The sequence below is a fragment of the Myxine glutinosa genome, chromosome 4, assembly GCF_964187855.1.
Source record: "Myxine glutinosa chromosome 4, kmMyxGlut1.1, whole genome shotgun sequence".
In the NCBI taxonomy this organism is placed as follows: Eukaryota; Metazoa; Chordata; class Myxini; order Myxiniformes; family Myxinidae; genus Myxine; species Myxine glutinosa.
In genome coordinates this window covers 5,715,205-5,735,797 of record NC_136264.1, presented here as the reverse complement: position 1 = coordinate 5,735,797, position 20,593 = coordinate 5,715,205, and the positions used below count along the sequence as shown (strand labels likewise).

The window sequence follows — 20,593 nt, the reverse complement described above, 5'->3', positions numbered from 1 at the left end:
AATATTTGGGGGACAGAGCACAGAGAGAGCTGGGGGAGCAAGGCCGGAGAGGAGTCGGTAGAAGACAGAAAGACCACCTACCTGCCTGCGGTGAGTGAGTGAAAGGCCCTCAGAGATAGCTTCATCGCGGGAGATTCCAATGATTCTGAAAGCTTTGGATTCAACAGCGTGAAGCCGAGCCAGGTGTGAGGCAGGAGCACCGGCCCATAGGGGAGAACAGTATTCCATTGAGCTGCGGATGAAAGCCTTGTATGTGGTGAGGAGCTCAGGTGTGCCTAGGAAGGACTTCGCACGACGGAGGATGCCCAGTCGGCGACTGGCTTTGGAGGCCAGCTTGGAAATGTGGTTTTCCCAAGAAAGATCATGGCAGATATTGAGACTTGAAAGTTGACTTGACTTGAAAGTTGAAAAGCATTTGCATATTGAGTCACTGAATTATGAAACCAACAATTTTTGAGGTCAAAAGGTCAAAAGTCAACTCAAGGTTAAACTGGTAAAATCATAAATTTTAGTCCGAAAAATTGTCCACATTCATCCTATTAACTTGAAAATTAGACAGCAATTGTATAGTGCCTCACTGAATTGGGAAAGTGACTATTTTTGAGATAAAAATGTCAAAGGTCAACTCAAGGTCAAACGTCTAAAATCATGAATGTTCATGTGTAAAATAATTAATGGATGTCCATCTGATCGAACCAAGGTTGTTGTTTTGTTTTTCAAATTTTTTCAATTTTCTACGTTTTTCAATCAAACACCTCACTGTGGAGGTGTTTGATTCTTGCCGTAAGTTAATTGTTATGAAAAGATCGCATTTCTGTTTTGACTACAATAATCGAGTGATTATAATTATATGTATTTTGTCACTTTCATCAATGATTGCTGGGTCACAGATCATGACCAATACGATTGTGTGCGAGACAAACAGCACCGCACTGTGTGCGATGATTTTAATGTCATCAAACGAGTTAGAACATGGAATATGGTGTTTTTGAATTTGTATAATTGAATTGAAAATGAGCTATTTATGAGAGCGATTGATTGAACCATCTATAATGAGATCAACATTGTGTTCTGGACTATATTCACCTTGGTACCCAAACAATCTCATCATTCTCTTTTTAAACTTTAATACGTTCAGGAAATCCCATCGTTTGGTGCAGTGCTTCATTATAAACCTGAATTGCTCGGCAAATTGACTTTTTCCTTGCCAAGACTTTCATTCTCTTAACCATTAAGTTTTGAACAGATTGCAAGAATCTGTGTTTGTCTGTGTTCATCAATTTTTCAATCCTCCTTGTCTGTATTAATTCCATCAGCAGTGGCCTCATATGAACTATTTTAATAACTTTTGGTTTGTTCATATTTGTCCCGTATCTTTTTATAACGAATAAAATTGCTGTGAGAAAAGCAAACATGGAGGGAGATGAGCATATTCATGTTTCTTTATTGTCATGTGTGAGCGCTGAGTTTATGACGCTCATGATGCCAACCCTCACACAAATATCCTGGACATTTTTTTTGTTTGTTTTTTTTGTATGCAAAATCGAGGCTCATGAAAGAGCGAACATTAATCACAAAAAAGTCAAACCGACACACAAAACACAAAAAATAAGGGGAGCGGTAGACAAGATGGGGAGAGAGGGGGAAGGACACAAACACAACATTTGAGAGCAGGGACATCGAGAGAAATGTGCGAGGGGGAGGGCTTGGGGGGAGGTGGGAGAGGTATAAAACATATGAACACTGCAAGGACTTCCAGGAAAGAAGTTGGAATTTCCAAAAAAAAAAAAAAAAAATTGGAGAGGAGGTTTCCCGTCCAGGATTGTAACCATAGCCACGAAAGAGCATCTGCATCATTGACACACTATATGGGGCATTGGGCACAAGTTCAAGTTCAAATACAAGATCTTGGTTCTCGATTTCTCCAAACATCCCAACTCTGCACTGCTTCCCGAAGCTATGGCAAACACAGCTTGGTTGCAGTTTCAGCTTCACCCCATCCGTCAAGCACGCACAAGGTCCACCTCTTCGTCTTCTTCCCTCAGCCATACCCAGCATGCTTGATTTCTTCACGAGTTCGTATTCTACATGGATGATGTGTCCAAAGTACGAGAGTTTATGTTTTATCGTCAGCACTTCTAAAGTTCATGGTCGTCTAATTTTTTGAACCACTGATTTGTCTATTTCACTCCATGGAACCTTTAACATTAGTCTCCAAAATTACATCTCAAAATTGTCAATGTTCTTCCTTTCTTCTTCACCACTGTCCATGACTCACATCCATACATTACAACTGGAAATGCCAGAGCATTCCCCAGAATCCTCTTGGTTTATTTTGTCACATTTTTGTCCTTCAGAACTTTATCAATCCTGACATTGCTGTTCCCTCCCGATGTGAATCGTCCATTTCGGATTTCCTCAATTTCCAATTTCCATTTCCAATTGATTTCTCCTCCACATTGTCCTCCACGTCGATTTTCTCAGCCTGGTGTTGGCTTAGCGGTTAGGGTGCCGGCTTGGGATCCTAGGATCCTGGGTTCGAATCCCTGTCGATCGCTGAATTAACGCCAGGGGGGTTGACTCAGCCTGTCATCCTTCCGAGGTCGGCAAACTGAGTACCAGCTTGCTGGGATGAATGATCCCGGTGTGTACCCCGATTCAGAATAGGTACACCGTATCCCTGCGCATCGTAAGAGGTGACCAAGGGTTGGCGTCAGGAAGGGCATCCGGCCATAAAAACATTGCCTCAAACAGGGAACCATGATTGTCATGGGGCCCGCAAGGCTAACCCCCGCTCTAGCGGGGAAAATGGCCTTAAAACGATCATTCATTCATTCATTTATATTGTCCACTCACTTCAATCTTAGATCCCAGGAAGATGAAACTTTCCACCGTTTCCACATGATCGTCTTCCAATCTGAACACGTCCATCTTCTCAGTTGACAAGATTTTAGTCTTTTTTTGGTTAATTAAATAAAGACCAGCTTTTTAACTTTCCTTCTTCACTCTCTGCAGCATTTTTATCATGTCCTCTTTACTCTCTTCCAACAGTGGTATCATCAGCCTACCTTAGGTTGGTATCATCAGCATACCTTATGGCTGGCATCATCAGCATACCTTATGGCTGGTATCATCAGCATACCTTAGGTTGGTATCATCAGCATACCTTATGTCTGGTATCATCCAGCATACCTTAGGTTGGTATCATCAGCATACCTTATGTCTGGTATCATCAGCATACCTTATGGCTGGCATCATCAGCATACCTTATGGCTGGCATCATCAGCATACCTTATGGCTGGCATCATCAGCATACCTTATGGCTGGCATCATCAGCATACCTTATGGCTGGTATCATCAGCATACCTTAGGTTGGCATCATCAGCATACCTTATGGCTGGCATCATCAGCATACCTTATGGCGGATATCATCAGCATACCTTAGGTTGGTATCATCAGCATACATTATGGCTGGTATCATCAGCATACCTTATGGCTGGCATCATCAGCATACCTTATGGCTGGTATCATCAGCATACCTTATGGCTGGCATCATCAGCATACCTTATGGCTGGCATCATCAGCATACCTTATGGTTGGTATCAGCATACCTTATGGCTGGTATCATCAGCATACCTTATGGCTGGCATCATCAGCATACCTTATGGCTGGTATCATCAGCATACCTTAGGTTGGTATCATCAGCATACCCTATGGCTGGTATCATCAGCATACCTTAGGTTGGTGTCATCAGCATACCTTATGTCTGGTATCATCAGCATACCTTATGGCTGGCATCATCAGCATACCTTATGGTTGGTATCATCAGCATTCCTTAGGTTGGTATCATCAGCATACCTTAGGTTGGCGTCATCAGCATACCTTATGGCTGGCATCATCAGCATACCTTATGGCTGGCATCATCAGGATACCTTAGGTTGGTATCATCATCATACCTTATGGCTGGCATCATCAGCATACCTTATGGCTGGCATCATCAGCATACCTTAGGTTGGTATCATCAGCATACCTTATGGCTGGCATCATCAGCATACCTTAGGTTGGTATCATCAGCATACCTTATGCCTGGCATCATCAGCATACCTTATGGCTGGCATCATCAGGATACCTTAGGTTGGTATCATCAGCATACCTTATGGCTGGCATCATCAGCATACCTTAGGTTGGCATCATCAGCATACCTTATGGCTGGTATCATCAGCATACCTTATGGCTGGCATCATTAGCATACCTTATGGCTGGCATCATCAGCATACCTTAGGTTGGTATCATCAGCATACCTTATGGCTGGTATCATCAGCATACCTTATGTATGGTATCATCAGCATACCTTATGTCTGGTATCATCAGCATACCTTATGGCTGGCATCATCAGCATACCTTATGGCTGGTATCATCAGCATACCTTATGGCTGGCATCATCAGCATACCTTATGGCTGGCATCATCAGCATACCTTATGGCTGGTATCATCAGCATACCTTATGTCTGGTATCATCAGCATACCTTATGGCTGGCATCATCAGCATACCTTAGGTTGGTATCATCAGCATACCTTATGGCTGGTATCATCAGCATACCTTATGCCTGGCATCATCAGCATACCTTATGGCTGGCATCATCAGGATACCTTAGGTTGGTATCATCAGCATACCTTATGGCTGGCATCATCAGCATACCTTAGGTTGGCATCATCAGCATACCTTAGGTTGGCATCATCAGCATACCTTAGGTTGGTATCATCAGCATACCTTATGGCTGGCATCATCAGCATACCTTATGGCTGGCATCATCAGCATACCTTATGGCTGGCATCATCAGGATACCTTAGGTTGGTATCATCAGCATACCTTATGGCTGGTATCATCAGCATACCTTATGGCTGGCATCATTAGCATACCTTATGGCTGGCATCATCAGCATACCTTAGGTTGGTATCATCAGCATACCTTATGGCTGGTATCATCAGCATACCTTATGTATGGTATCATCAGCATACCTTATGTCTGGTATCATCAGCATACCTTATGGCTGGCATCATCAGCATACCTTATGGCTGGCATCATCAGTATACCTTAGGTTGGCATCATCAGCATACCTTAGGTTGTTGATACATCTTCCTCCAATTCTGACTCCAGCCTCCATCATCCAAGTTTAATTTCTTCTGACGTACTAAACCATACAGATTGAACAAGTAATGGGAGAGAATGAACCCCTGTTTAACCCCTTTTCCAAGACCACTCTGTTTCTGCATACCCTGTTCTTATTGTGGCCTCTTGTTGGTCTAGGCAGGGTCAATGGGGTTAAAACAAAGAGATAGTGGTTTAGGGTGAGATGGTGGTGCCAAACAACACTTTTCTCTCAAATCATGCTTGGTGTTTACTCTGTATTGCTTTTTAGCGCAATATTTAATAAATTATTTACATAATAAGTGAAGGGCTTACAATGACATTTCGCTGCTTTCTCCTGCTTTGCCGTAGCTCCTTATTTTGTCATTTATTATTCAACTTTTCTTCTTAATCTTGCCCTTTCCTCACTGCCTATTAGGACAGCACAATTACTTGTGTGCCGGGAGGAATGACTGCATCATCGACAAGATCAGAAGGAAGAATTGTCCGGCCTGCAGGCTGCGCAAGTGCATTCAGGCTGGGATGATGCTCGGAGGTAACAGTCACATGATATTGAGATGATGCTGCATGTCGCTTGTCCATGGAAGGATTCACTTGAATTGGAGTAATTGGCTGTGGAGCTTCTTGTTAATGCAGTGAAACACCTGGTTATGTCCTGTGCAAATAGTATCAACTCTTCCACATGTGATGTCATACAAACATCAGGTATTTTGAAAATATCTTACTCTTGCCAGAGGGTATTGCTGTTGGGTCCTTTTGTCTGTCTATTTGTTTTTGTCCGCACAAAATATGAGTGTGTTTTTCTCTGCAACCGTTGATCCAATTAACATGAAATTTTCACCATGGTTTTGCCTCCTGTAGAATTTTTTTCAATGATAATTATGACATCGTATGGCATGTGGTACAGGCGCCACCATCTTACCAACCGAAAAACTTTGCACCTTTATATCTTTGAAACTATTCCATGGAAAAAATGGAAACGTGGCTCATTGTCAAGTACTCCCCATGGGAACAAGATATATTAATGATGTCATCGGCGCCTTCACTATGACTTCATAATTAGACAAGTGAAACGCTTGATCCGATCAGTTTGAACTTTCTTGAGAGTGAGCTACATAAAAATTGTATGTGATCATTGATGACGTCATTGCTCACGTGGTTCGGCAGCCATATTGGATTGAAAATAAAAACCTTAAAAAATATTTTCCAGAACGGCCTATTAGATCGACGTAAAGCTCCACAAACATGATATACTAGCTTTGAGGAATAAAGTTTCAAAAACTATGAAGTCATCGATTACATGGTCTGGCAGCCATATTGGATTTTATGCAAAAACTGCATAAATTGTCTTTATGCATAAAACTGGTCTTTCCGTCTTCTACCGACTCCTCTCTGGCCTTGCCCCCCCCCCCCCCCAGCTCTCTCTGCGCTCTGTCCCCCAAATATTCCTACAGGTCGCACAAGATCTGCCTGCAACAATCTTATGGGTAAACTGCCAAAATCGAGACTCTCTGCTCACCTTCTGCAACCTTTAATCCCTGGTGTTGGGCTAGCGGCTAGGGTGCCGGCTTAGGATCCAAGGATCCTGGGTTCGAATCCCGGTCGATCGCTGAATTAACGCCAGGGGGGTTGACTCAGCCTGTCATCCTTCCGAGGTCGGCTAATTGAGTACCAGTTCACTGGTAATTCCCTGTTTGTCGTTAAAGGCGGCAAAAATGGTTGGCGTCAGGAAGGGCATCCGGCCGTAAAACATTGCTTCAAAAAGGGGACCGAAAAACAACAACAACCACGGTCCCCGAAAAAGGCCAACCCCCGCTTTGCGGGGAAAAATGGCCTCTAAAGGTGTTTTTTTTTTTTTTTTCTGCTCACCTTCACTCCTTCATTCCTCTTTTCTCCCGCCTCTGGAACAAACTCCCTCACTCTCTTCAATCCCACTCCACCCTCCAGGTCTTTAAAACAGCTGTTCACCACCATCTCTTATCTTCCCCCATCCAAAACCTTCATCTTTTCTACCCCCGCTAATTTCACCCCAAATCCTACACTTTTTTGAAATACCAACTTCTGTCCTGGAAGTCCTTGGTCTCCTTGTGTTTTACACCTCTCTCCCCGCCCCCCCCTTCCCACGCCTCCTCCCCCCGGGCCCTCTCCCTCCCGCGCTTCTCCCTGCTCTCGGGTGTTGTGTTTGTGTGCTTCCCCTCCTCTTCCCATCTTGTCTTCCGCTCCCTCTTTTTGTATTTTGTTTGTCTGGTTGATTTGTTTGTGAAATAAATGTTAGCTCTTTCACGAGCCTCGATTCAGTATACAAAATTAAATTATTGTTCTTCTCTGAAAGCATTGAACAGATCAATGCAAAAAATTAACCATTTGTTTGACTACCCATGTGGATATAATGTTGAAAAAACAACAACTCGTCAGTCACCTGGTTTGGCAGCCATATTGGATTTCAGGAAAATATTCAAAAAATTGTTAATATGAAAGTGCTTACCCTATTGATGTGAAGTTTTACAAATATCATCTCACCATAGCTGCATATATTGTGAAAATGGTGATGTCATATGTCACATGGTTTGGCAGCCATCTTTAATTGAAAAATGAACCTTATCCAAAACAACACAAAATAAACACCACACAAAATACACCACACAAACATGTCCTGGCGAGGGTCTGCAATCTCTGATTGTTCTTTCTTGTTATTATTTGCAATCGTTAATATAAATTCAATTGTACTCCATTTTGATTGTTCTCCTATTGGAATGTCAGTGGCTCTTGACTGGAGAAAGTTAATGAAAGGGAGATAAATGTTTTATGATTGAACATCCCGGTGTGTACCCCGGTTTAGAATAGGTACAACGTATCCCTGCATGCCGCAAGAGGCGACTAAAAAGGTTGGTGTCAGGAAGGGCATCCGGCCATAAAACATTGCCTCAAAAAGGGAAGCATGACAATTACATATGGGCAGGGTACAGCCCGAAGTACCCCGTGGGGGACCTCACCCCCTCTCGTCAAAAATCAAGGTAGGGGAAACCCGATCGAAGCAAGGGAGGAAATCACTCCATTTATGACGACGAAACGTCTGATGCCCGAAGTGGAGATCGGTTTCTGAGGTTTGGGACATGGAATGTAGGGACAATGACAGGGAGATCAGGAGAAGTGGTGGAAGTATTGGTCAGAAGAAGAGTGGACATATGTTGTGTGCAGGAGATGAGATGGAAGGGAAGTGGTGTGAGAATGGTGAAGGTGCCCAGAAGCAGGGACAGAAATACAAGTTTGAGTGGCAAGGGTGCCCAGAAGGCATGAATGGTGTTGGTGTCCTGTTTTCTGAGGAGTTTGTAGACAGTGTGGTGAGTGTGACTAGAGTGAGTGAAAGGTTGATGATGGTGAAAATGATGATTGGAAAGCACTTGGTGAACGTCATCTCGGGGTATGCTCCGCAGGTTGGTCGGAGCGATGAAGAGAAGGACAAGTTCTGGTGTGCGATAGAGAAGCTGATGGAAAACGTGAAAGATGAGGAAGTTGTTGTGGTAGGAGGAGACCTAAATGGACATGTGGGAAGGAGTATGGACGGTTTTGAGGGAGTTCATGGGGGTTACGGATATGGTGTGAGGAATGGAGAAGGTCAAAGGATTTTGGAGTTTGCTGATGGAGCTGGTTTGTTGATTTGTAATACTCAGTTCCAGAAAGAGGATAATAAGTTTGTTACATACATGTCAGGTGGGTGGACGACAACCGTTGACTACCTGATGGTGCGTAGGCGAGATAAGGGGCACCACCGGGACACAAAGGTGATCCCGGGGGAGGAGGCTGTTTCACAGCACCACTTGGTTGTCTGCGACATAAGGGTGAAAGGTGCGAGGAGAGCGTGGCGGGTGAAGTACCAACCGAGAATGAAGGTGTGGAGGTTGAAAGAGGTGACAGTGAGGGAGGCATGAAAAGAGAGGCTGAGTATGGTGGAGGATGATGTGGTTGAGCCTGAAAGAGGTTGGAAGTCAATGAAAGATAGTCTGTTGGGAGCCGTGGGTGAGGTATGTGGATGGACAAAAGGACCACCGAGGCACTCGGAAACATGGTGGTGGTTGGAAAGAGGATTGACGAGAAGAGGAAGAAGTTCAAGCAGTGGCAGAAGGCGAAGAGTATGGGGGCAGAAAAGGCAGAGCATGAAAGTTTTAAGGCAGCCAAGAAGGTTGCAAAGAAAGAGGTAGCAAAGGCACAGGAGGCATGTTGGAAAATGTTTGGAGAACTCTTGGATTCGGAAGAAGGTCAGAGAGCGGTATTGAGGATTGCAAAGCAGATAGCGAAAGAGAGGTGCGATGTGATGGGGGTGAGTTACTTGAAGGATGAAGTGGGACAAATCGTTGTGGACCCAGATGAATTTAATAGAAGATGGAAGAGATATATGGAAATCCTGTTCAATGCAGAGAATGAATGGGATGGCAACATAGAGAGTAACCCAGTTTTCGGACTGGCAGAGAAGATAACTGAGAAGGAAGTTGAGGAAGCAATAAAAGCAATGAAGAGTAGAAAAGCGGGATGGCCAACGGGAGTTGTGGGAGATATATTGAAGGCAGCGGGTAGTTGGGGTGTGAAGACGTGTTGGTCAAACATGTGAACATGTCTTTGAATTCTGACAAACCTCACAGTCTCACTTTGTCTCTCCAAAAAGGCCAATCGGACATCCCTCCCATTTCCTTTCTGAACAATCCTCTTGAAGAAGTTCAGTCACTCAAGCTTTTGAGTTTCACTATCTGCCATGATCTTTCCTGGGAAAACCACATTTCCAAGCTGGCCTCCAAATCCAGTCGCCGAATGGACATTCTCCATCGTGCAAATTCCTTTCTGGGCACTTCTGAAATCCTAACCACATACAAGGCTTTCATCCGCAGCTCAATGGAATACTGCTCTCCCCTCTAGGCTGGTGTTCCTGCCTCACACCTAGCTCAGTTTCATGCGGTTGAAACCAAAGCATTCAGAATCATTGGAATCTCCCGTGATGAACCTGATTCTGAGGGCCTTTCTCTCTCTCACCGCAGGCAGGTTGGTGGTCTTCTGTCTTCTATGGACTCCTCTCCGACCTTGCTCACCCTGTTCTGTCTGTGCTCTCTCCCCCAAATATTCCTGCAGGACGCACAAGATCTGCCAGCAACCCTCTTATGGTTAAACTGCCAAAATCAAGACTCTCTACTCACCTTCACTCTTTCATTCCTCTAATCTCCTGCCTCTGGAACAAACTCCCTCACTCTCTTCAATCCCACTCCTCCCTCCAGGTCTTTAAAACAGCTGTTCACCACCATCTCTTATCTTCCCCCATCCAAACCCTTGATCTTTTCCACCCCCTTAATTCACCCCAGATCCACTTTTTTGAAATACCAACTTCTTTCCTGGAAATCCTAGCAGTGTCCATGTATTTTATACCTCTCCCACCCCCCCCCCCCCTTTCCCATGCCTCCTCGCCCCAAGCCCTCTCACTCCCACAGATATCCCGATGTCCCTGTTCTCTACTGTTGTACTTGTATGCTGCTCTCTCTCTCTCTCCCCATCTTGTCTCCCGCTCCCTTTATTATATGTTTTATGTGTCCGTTTTTTTTTTTGTGATTTATTTTAGCTCTTAGATGAGTCTCGATCTTGTATACAAAAAATATAAAAATGAAAAAAGAACTGGGAAGTGGCCGTGTGCAGGAAGGGTGTCGGAGTGAATTCCATTCAATGTACAATGTGCGCTGAGTGGGTTCATCGAAAATGTAGTGGTTTGAGAGGGTCATTAACCAGTGTGGCAGCTACATTCAAGTGTAACGTGTGCACAAAGGGAGCTGCAGATGGAGGAAATGTTGAGTTGGATCTTGGAGACGGCATGAAGCTGGAAGGTGTGAATGCATTTTGCTCCCTCGGAGACATGCTGAATGGAGAAGGTGGATCAGACTCAGCGACGGTTGCAAGAGTGAGATGTGCATGGAAGAAGTTTCGGGAACTGAATGGCGTGCCGATGAGGAGGGGAGTGTCGTTGAAGCTGAAGGGAAAGGTGTATGCTGCATGTGTGAGAAGTGTTATGATTTATGGGAGCGAGACATGGGTAATGAACGTAGAGCAGTATCAATGGTTGGAAAGGGTGGAAATGCGAATGGTTTGGTGGATGTGTGGAGTGTCGTTGAGAGAGAGGAAGACAAATTATGAATTGTGAAAGATGATGGGAATAGAGCCTGTGATGGATGCTGTGAAGAGAAACAGGTTGAGATGGTTTGGTCATGTGTTGAGGAAGGATGAAAGTGACTGGTTGAGAAGAGTGATGGAAATTAATGGAGAAGGAAGAAGAGAACGGGGAAGACCGAGAAAGACTTGGCTTAAGGTGGTGGAAGAAGAAATGCGGGCAAGGGGGTTAACAAGGGGAGATGCAGAAAATAGGGCAAAGTGGAGAAGATTGTCATGTGGCCTGCAAGGCTAACCCCCGCTCTAGCAGGGAAAAAGGCCTTAAAATGCCTGTTGTTGTTTGTTGTTGTATCATGGTCAAGTTTTTTTTGTTTAATATCTGCTTTTTCCATATCCGTCTATATTTTGTTGATGTGATGTAACACTCATTTTTTTCTGTTGTTGAGCATGTTGTTTACTACTTAGATGTAAATAGAAGGTTATTTCGCATACAAGAAACATCCCTCGAAAAAGAAGCTAACAAGAAACATCCCTCTAAAAATATGTTTATCTTTTATATTATGTGAAGCATGGTGTCTGTTTGTGCGTGCGTACGTTCGGCTGTCTCCCGTTTCCAGTGGCTGCTTCCCACACTGCCTTTGAAAAGCTCTGCAAGCAGGCAAAACTCAGTATTCAACCAGAAGAAATGCACGATACCAAACAAGACACATTTTCAACGTATAAATACAACATGGAATTTGTTTTCTTAACAGGGTGTTAAGATACCACCTGAGGATTATCACAAAGTTGAACAAACCATGTCAGTGTTCTTAAAGACTTTCAGTACAGTATAGGTTACGGTTATGAAACAAAGGTTGCAGTGCAAGGCGATAATTTAATTCAAGAAAAACTCAATTTAGCATTGTGACCTAAAAGTAACGTTTAATAATAAACTTCAAAGAGGTTCAAAATAAACTTAATTTTAATACTCGGTACACTTGATGATGTAATTTGTTTGAGTTAAACTGTCCGTTCTGAGTTAAGGAGGTTGGTGTTGAAAACCCCGACCAAGTCGAGCTCAAACCCATGTCTCGCTCTTTCACGAGCCTCGACAATGTATACAAAAACGTAATTAGTTACAGTGCCTGTAGAAAGTGTACACCCCCTTTCAAAATTTTCACCTTTTGTTTCCTTATATCCATAAATTAAATTGCATTACATCAGACTTTTTCCACCTTTATTTAAACATCATAACCCAGGGAGTGTAGGTAAATACAGTCCATTTATCCCAAGTATCAACCAAAATTATCTAGTTTTGTATTTTTAATTAATTTTCTGAAGTTTGTAGAATTTATTTTTCACTTGAAGGTGTGGGTTATGATGTGTAAATAAAGGTGAAAACGTCTGATTTAATGCATTTCAATTCCAGGGTACAAGGTAACAAAAGGTGAAAATTTTGAAAGGAGCTGTAGGCTTTCTATAGGCAATGTACATCAAAGACTTTTTTTTTCTTTTTTTTCTTTTTTTGTATACAAGATCGAGGCTCGTGAAAGAGCTAACATTAATCACACAAAAAGACAAACCGACACACAAAACACAAAAAACAAGGGGAGCGGTAGACAAGATGGGGAGAGAGGGGGAAGGACACAAAAGAGAGGGGGAAGGACACAAACACAATATTTGAGAGCAGGGACATCGGGAGGACTTGGGGGGTGAAGGTGGGAGAGGATTAAAACATATGAACACTGCAAGGACTCTGGGGTGAATTACCGGGGGTAGAAAAGATCAAGGTTTTCGATGGGGGAAGATAAGAGATGGTGGTGAACAGCTGTTTTAAAGACCTGGAGGGAGGAGTGGGATTGAAGGGAGTGGGGGAGTTTGTTCCAGAGGCGGGAGAAAAGGGGAATGAAAGAGTGAAGGTGAGCAGAGAGCCTAGACTTTGGCAGTTTAACCAGAAGAGGGTTGCAGGCAGATCTTGTGCGACCTGAAGGAATATTGGGGGGACAGAGCACAGAGAGAGCTGGGGGAGCAAGGCTGGAGAGGAGTCGGTAGAAGACAGAAAGACCACCAACCTGCCTGCGGTGAGTGAGTGAAAGGCCCTCGGCATTGACTACATCGCAGGAGATTCCAATGATTCTGAAAGCTTTGGCCTCAACAGCGTGAAGCCGAGCAAGGTGTGAGGCAGGAGCACCAGCCCAGAGGGGGGAACAGTATTCCATTGAGCTGCGGATGAAAGCCTTGTATGTGGTGAGGAGCTCAGGTGTGCCAAGGAAGGACTTCGCACGACGGAGGATGCCCAGTCGGCGACTGGCTTTGGAGGCCAGCTTGGAAATGTGGTTTTCCCAAGAAAGATCATGGCAGATAGTGAGACCCAAAAGCTTGAGCGACAGAACTTCTTGGAGAGGATTGTTGAGAAAGTAGATGGGAGGGTTGTCCAGTCGGTCCTTTCGGAGAGACATTGTAAGAGTGTGAGATTTGTCAGGATTGAAAGACATGTTCCACTTGTTTGACCAGTCTGTGATTTTGTCCAGGTCTGCAGAGAGTGAGGAGGCTGCAGACTGCCGATCTGAGGGATGAGGAATGGAGCGACAGAGAGTAGACATGATGCGTGTTGCCTCCTTGCTTGATGCTCAACATTAAAAAAGGATAGAGCACGGACAAAGTGTGATAGTTTGGCAACCATTGTGCAGGCATGATGGTCCGAATTGTCTCTTTCTGTGTTGAGCTTCCTTGGAAGGGAAGTCATCTATTAAATATTGGGAACCGTGGTGGTTGTCCGTGCGTTCGTCTGTCCCCCGTTCACTGCGGCCGCTTCCTGTGGTGCGTTCCAAAAGCTGCTGATTGGTTATCTTGCATTTTCGTTTCACTTTCTTGATGCAATATAGACGGTCACTTTCTTTTCCCTTCCAGTAATCGTTAAAATGAACATGAACATTGGATTAAAGTAGATTTAATACAGATATTCATGGAGTAACATAATTTAAAATGGCGAGATGTTTGCCCACTTTTTCGACAAATCCAACCTCCGCCACCGGATGTTGCACCACCACCATTTTGCTGTGGGCGATATAAGTAGCTCAGAGATTTGGCTCTGAGTGAAACCAAGAGCACAATTAACTTTTTAAAAGCCCATGAAATCATTTAAATTAATAGATTAACTGAAACTTTCTGCGTCACTGGGGGACGGGTCCTTTTGCCTGCTTTTCCCCTTAGTGAGGAAGGGGAAGTTTGCTAGGTGTATATAACTTGTGGCAAGATGGCCTAGACATATGCACACTCTCCTCTTAGCTGTCTAGCCTGGGTTCAAATTGCCTACACGGTATAAACTGTCAGTGGTGATTCATCAATGTGTGTCATCGCTTGGTTGGACATTAAATGGTTTTGCCATCTGCTGGCATTAGTTGGTGGACATTAAAGATATCAAGGTATCTTTCCAGAAGAGTCGTGAGCTATCGCCCTAACCTTGGTCAAATTCCACATTCCTGCCCTAACCTTCATCGAAGACCTGGTGACTCGTTCGTGAAACACTTGAGCCAAGCTTTCCCTGGCCAAACCTACAAGAATGCGGGAATAATTGTGGCCATTAGATGATTGTATATAATTTGCAAATATTTTAAATGAAAAGATCCTTAAAATATGGCCTGTTTATACTCTTAACTAAGTGTGTATATATTACAAAAATGGTTCATTCGTTTTTCAGAGTATTCTCCAGGTGTGGACACACACTCGTTCCACAAAAGTGCTTTCAGGCAGAGCCGAGGCCCCAGCAATGGAGCACACTAGCTGCCATCCATTGCATACAAATGAATGGAGGGGGATGTAGAGGATACATTTCACAGTTGTACATTTCGTTTCACAGTACAGTTCACTCTGGATAAATGGACCGCTTTCATCCAGGGTAAATACAGTCCATTTATCCCAAGTATCAATATATCCAAGGTTTCTTTTCCCCCCAACCTGATGGTGAGGAATTCTCTTCTGCAAATGAGAGCAATGTTGCTATGTGCGTGCAGCCCTATTCAACATGTACCAAAAGGCCACGCCATTACTTGATTTAAGTTAATTACAAGAACAAGTGCTTGCAGTTGGACAGTGGAAATTGTATGAAGTGAACAAAATTGTCTAAATTGGCAATTCTTCTCTCAAGGATTGTACCAGCTGAGGATGAACCTCGTATGTTGCATTTGTCAAGGGCATTCATTATAAACAACGTCACTGAAACCATTTTCAATGAAATATTTCTGAGGGAGAGATATGACATGCTTCACCTTAACATTACCATGTGTTGGTCATCACTGAGTGGTATCTCCCTCACGATGTTCATTCTTTGTTTCTGGTATCTCCATCACGATGTTGAATCTTTGTTGCTGGTATCTCCCTCACGATATTGATTCTTTGTTTCTGGTATCTCCCTCATGATGTTCATTTTTGTTGCTGGTATCTCCCTCACGATATTGATTCTTTGTTTCTGGTATCTCCCTCACGATGTTCATTCTTTGTTTCTGGTATCTCCATCACGATGTTGAATCTTTGTTTCTGGTATCTCCCTCACGATATTGATTCTTTGTTTCTGGTATCTCCCTCATGATGTTCATTTTTGTTTCTGGTATCTCCCTCACGATGTTCATTCTTTGTTTCTGGTATCTCCCTCACGATGTTCATTTTTGTTTCTGGTATCTCCCTCACGATGTTCATTCTTTGTTTCTGGTATCTCCCTCACGATGTTCATTTTTGTTTCTGGTATCTCCCTCACGATGTTCATTTTTGTTTCTGGTATCTCCCTCACGATGTTCATTCTTTGTTTCTGGTATCTCCCTCACGATATTGATTCTTTGTTTCTGGTATCTCCCTCACGATGTTCATTCTTTGTTTCTGGTATCTCCCTCACGATGTTCATTTTTGTTTCTGGTATCTCCCTCACGATGTTCATTCTTTGTTTCTGGTATCTCCATCACGATGTTCATTCTTTGTTTCTGGTATCTCCATCACGATGTTGAATCTTTGTTTCTGGTATCTCCCTCACGATGTTCATTCTTTGTTTCTGGTATCTCCCTCACGATATTGATTCTTTGTTTCTGGTATCTCCCTCATGATGTTCATTTTTGTTTCTGGTATCTCCCTCACGATGTTCATTCTTTGTTTCTGGTATCTCCCTCACGATGTTCATTTTTGTTTCTGGTATCTCCCTCACGATGTTCATTCTTTGTTTCTGGTATCTCCCTCACGATGTTCATTTTTGTTTCTGGTATCTCCCTCACGATGTTCATTTTTGTTTCTGGTATCTCCCTCACGATGTTCATTCTTTGTTTCTGGTATCTCCCTCACGATGTTAATTTTTGTTTCTGGTATCTCCCTCACGATGTTCATTCTTTGTTGCTGGTATCTCCCTCACGATATTGATTCTTTGTTTCTGGTATCTCCCTCACGATGTTCATTTTTGTTTCTGGTATCTCCCTCACGGTGTTCATTCTTTGTTACTGGTATCTCCCTCACGATGGTCATTCTTTGTTACTGGTATCTCCCTCACGATGTTCATTCTTTGTTTCTGGTATCTCCGTCACGATGTTCATTCTTTGTTACTGGTATCTCCCTCACTATGTTCATTCTTTGTTACTGGTATCTCCCTCACTATGTTCATTCTTTGTTACTGGTATCTCCCTCACTATGTTCATTCTTTGTTTCTGGTATCTCCCTCACGATGTTCATTCTTTGTTTCTGGTATCTCCCTCACGATGTTCATTCTTTGTTACTGGTATCTCCCTCACTATGTTCATTCTTTGTTACTGGTATCTCCCTCACTATGTTCATTCTTTGTTACTGGTATCTCCCTCACGATGTTCATTCTTTGTTGTTGGTATCTCCCTCACGATGTTCATTCTTTGTTTCTGGTATCTCTCTCACGATGTTCATTCTTTGTTACTGGTATCTCCCTCACGATGTTCATTCTTTGTTGCTGGTATCTCCCTCACGATGTTCATTCTTTTTTGTTGGTATCTCCCTCACGATGTTCATTCTTTGTTTCTGGTATCTCTCTCACGATGTTCATTCTTTGTTACTGGTATCTCCCTCACGATGTTCATTCTTTGTTGCTGGTATCTCTCTCACGATGTTCATTCTTTGTTACTGGTATCTCCCTCACTATGTTCATTCTTTGTTACTGGTATCTCCCTCACGATGTTCATTCTTTGTTGTTGGTATCTCCCTCACGATGTTCATTCTTCGTTTCTGGTATCTCTCTCACGATGTTCATTCTTTGTTACTGGTATCTCCCTCACGATGTTCATTCTTTGTTGCTGGTATCTCCCTCACGGTTCATTCTTTGTTACTGGTATCTCCCTCACTATGTTCATTCTTTGTTACTGGTATCTCCCTCACGATGTTCATTCTTTGTTGTTGGTATCTCCCTCACGATGTTCATTCTTCGTTTCTGGTATCTCTCTCACGATGTTCATTCTTTGTTACTGGTATCTCCCTCACGATGTTCATTCTTTGTTGCTGGTATCTCCCTCATGGTTCATTCTTTGTTGCTGGTATCTCCCTCACGATGTTCATTCTTTGTTACTGGTATCTCCCTCACGACGTTGACTCTTTGTTACCGGTATCTCCCTCATGATGTTGACTCTTTGTTGCTGGTATCTCCCTCACGACATTGATTCTTTGTTGCTGGTATCTCCCTCACGACGTTGACTCTTTGTTTCTGGTGTCTCCCTCATGGTGTTGACTCTTTGTTTCTGGTATCTCCCTCATGACGTTGACTCTTTGTTACTCGTATCTCCCTCACGATTTTGACTTTGTTTCTTTTGACTTTGGTATCTCCCTCACGACGTTGACTCTTTGTTTCTGGTATCTCCCTCACGACGTTGACTCTTTGTTTCTGGTGTCTCCCTCATGGTGTTGACTCTTTGTTTCTGGTATCTCCCTCATGACGTTGACTCTTTGTTACTCGTATCTCCCTCACGATTTTGACTTTGTTTCTGGTATCTCCCTCACAATGTTGACTCTTTGTTACTGGTATCTCCCTCACGATTTTGACTCTTTGTCACTGGTATCTCCCTCATGATGTTGACTCTTTGTTAGTGGTATCTCCCTCACGATGTTGACTCTTTGTTACTGGTATCTCCCTCACGACGTTGACTCTTTGTTCCTGGTATCTCCCTCACGATGTTGATTCTTTGTTTCTGGTATCTCCCTCACGATGTTGATTCTTTGTTACTGGTATCTCCTTCACGAAGTTGACTCTGTTACTTGTATCTCCCTCACGATTTTGACTCTTTGTTACTGGTATCTCCCTCACGATGTTGATTCTTTGTTACTGGTATCTCCCTCACGATGTTGATTCTTTGTTACTGGTATCTCCTTCACGACGTTGACTCTTTGTTACTTGTATCTCCCTCACGATGTTGATTCTTTGTTACTGGTATCTCCTTCACGACGTTGACTCTTTGTTACTTGTATCTCCCTCACGATTTTGACTCTTTGTTTCTGGTATCTCCCTCACGATGTTGACTCTGTGTTGCTGGTATCTCCCTCACGATTTTCACTCTTTGTCACTGATATCTCCCTCATGATGTTGACTCTTTGTTACTGGTATCTCCCTCACGATGTTGATTCTTTGTTCCTGGTATCTCCCTCATGATGTGGACTCTTTGTTGCTGGTATCTCCCTCATGATGTTGCCACTTTGTTGCTGTTATCTCCCTCACGATGTTGATTCTTTGTTCCTGGTATCTCCCTCGCGATGTTGACTCTTTGTTGCTGGTTTCTCCCTCATGATGTTGACTCTTTGTTGCTGTTATCTCCCTCACGATGTTGATTCTTTGTTCCTGGTATCTCCCTCGCGATGTTGACTCTTTGTTGCTGGTTTCTCCCTCATGATGTTGACACTTTGTTGCTGTTATCTCCCTCACGATGTTGATTCTTTGTTGCTGGTATCTCCCTCACGGTGTTGACTTTGTTACCGGTATCTCCCTCATGACATTGACTCTTTTTTGCTGGTATCTCCCTCGCGATGTTGATTCTTGGTTGCTGGTATCTCCCTCACGACGTTGACTCCATTGTTACTGGTATCTCCCTCACGATGTTGATTCTTTGTTACTCGTATCTCACTCACGATGTTGACTCTTTGTTGCTGGTATCTCCCTCACAATGTTGACTTTGTTACTGGTATCTTCCTCACGATGTCGACTCTTTGTTGCTGGTATCTCCCTCACGATCTTGACTCTTTGTTTCTGGTATCTACCTCACGATGTTGACTTTGTTGCTGGTATTTCCCTCACGATGTTGACTCTTTGTTGCTGGTATTTCCCTCACGATGTTGATTCTTTGTTACTGGTATCTCCCTCACGATGTTGATTCTTTGTTACTGGTATCTCCCTCACGATGTTGACTCTTTGCTGCTGGTATCTTCTTCACGATGTTGACTCTTTTTTGCTGGTATCTCCCTCACGCCGTTGACTCTTTTTTACTCGTATCTCCCTCACGATTTTGACTCTTTGTTTCTGGTATCTCCCTCACAATGTTGACTCTTTGTCACTGGTATCTCCCTCATGATGTTGACTCTTTGTCACTGGTATCTCCCTCACGACGTTGGCTCTTTGTTCCTGGTATCTCCCTCATGATGTTGACTCTTTGTTGCTGGTATTTCCCTCACGATGTTGACTCTTTGTTGCTGGTATCTCCCTCATGATGTTGACTCTTTGTTACTGGTATCTCCCTCACGATGTTGATTCTTTGTTACTGGTATATCCCTCACGACGTTGATTCTTTTTTAGTGGTATCTCCCTCACGATTTTGACTCTTTGTCACTGGTATCTCCCTCATCATGTTGACTCTTTGTTACTGGTTTCTCCCTCATGATGTTGACACTTTGTTGCTGGTATCTCCCTCACGATGTTGATTCTTTGTTGCTGGTATCTCCCTCATGATGTTGACTCTTTGTTGCTGGTATCTCCCTCACGATGTTGATTCTTTGTTCCTGGTATCTCCCTCATGACGTTGACTCTTTGTTGCTGGTATCTCCCTTGCGATGTTGACTCTTTGTTGCTGGTTTCTCCCTCATGATGTTGACTCTTTGATGCTGGTATCTCCCTCACGGTGTTGACTTTGTCACTGGTATCTCCCTCATGATGTTGACTCTTTGTTGCTGGTATCTCCGTCACGATGTTGATTCTTTGTTACTGGTATCTCCGTCACGATGTTGATTCTTTGTTACTGGTATCTCCCTCATGACGTTGACTCTTTTTTGCTGGTATCTCCCTCGCGATGTTGATTCTTTGTTGCTGGTAACTCCCTCACGACGTTGACTCCATTGTTACTGGTATCTCCCTCA

At 43.4% G+C, this 20,593-nt stretch overlaps 1 protein-coding gene across 5 annotated transcripts in view; it reads left to right on the top strand.

The window, feature by feature from the left end:
- The window catches only part of LOC137424380 (progesterone receptor), a 411,636-nt gene that overhangs the window by 280,025 nt on the left and 111,018 nt on the right, over positions 1 to 20,593 (top strand). For all 5 annotated transcript variants that reach the window (XM_078775389.1, XM_078775387.1, XM_078775391.1 and 2 more), the window contains one exon: positions 5,568 to 5,684. In XM_078775389.1, the coding sequence (XP_078631515.1) occupies positions 5,568 to 5,684 (117 nt within the window). The remainder of the gene's footprint in view (positions 1 to 5,567; positions 5,685 to 20,593) is intronic.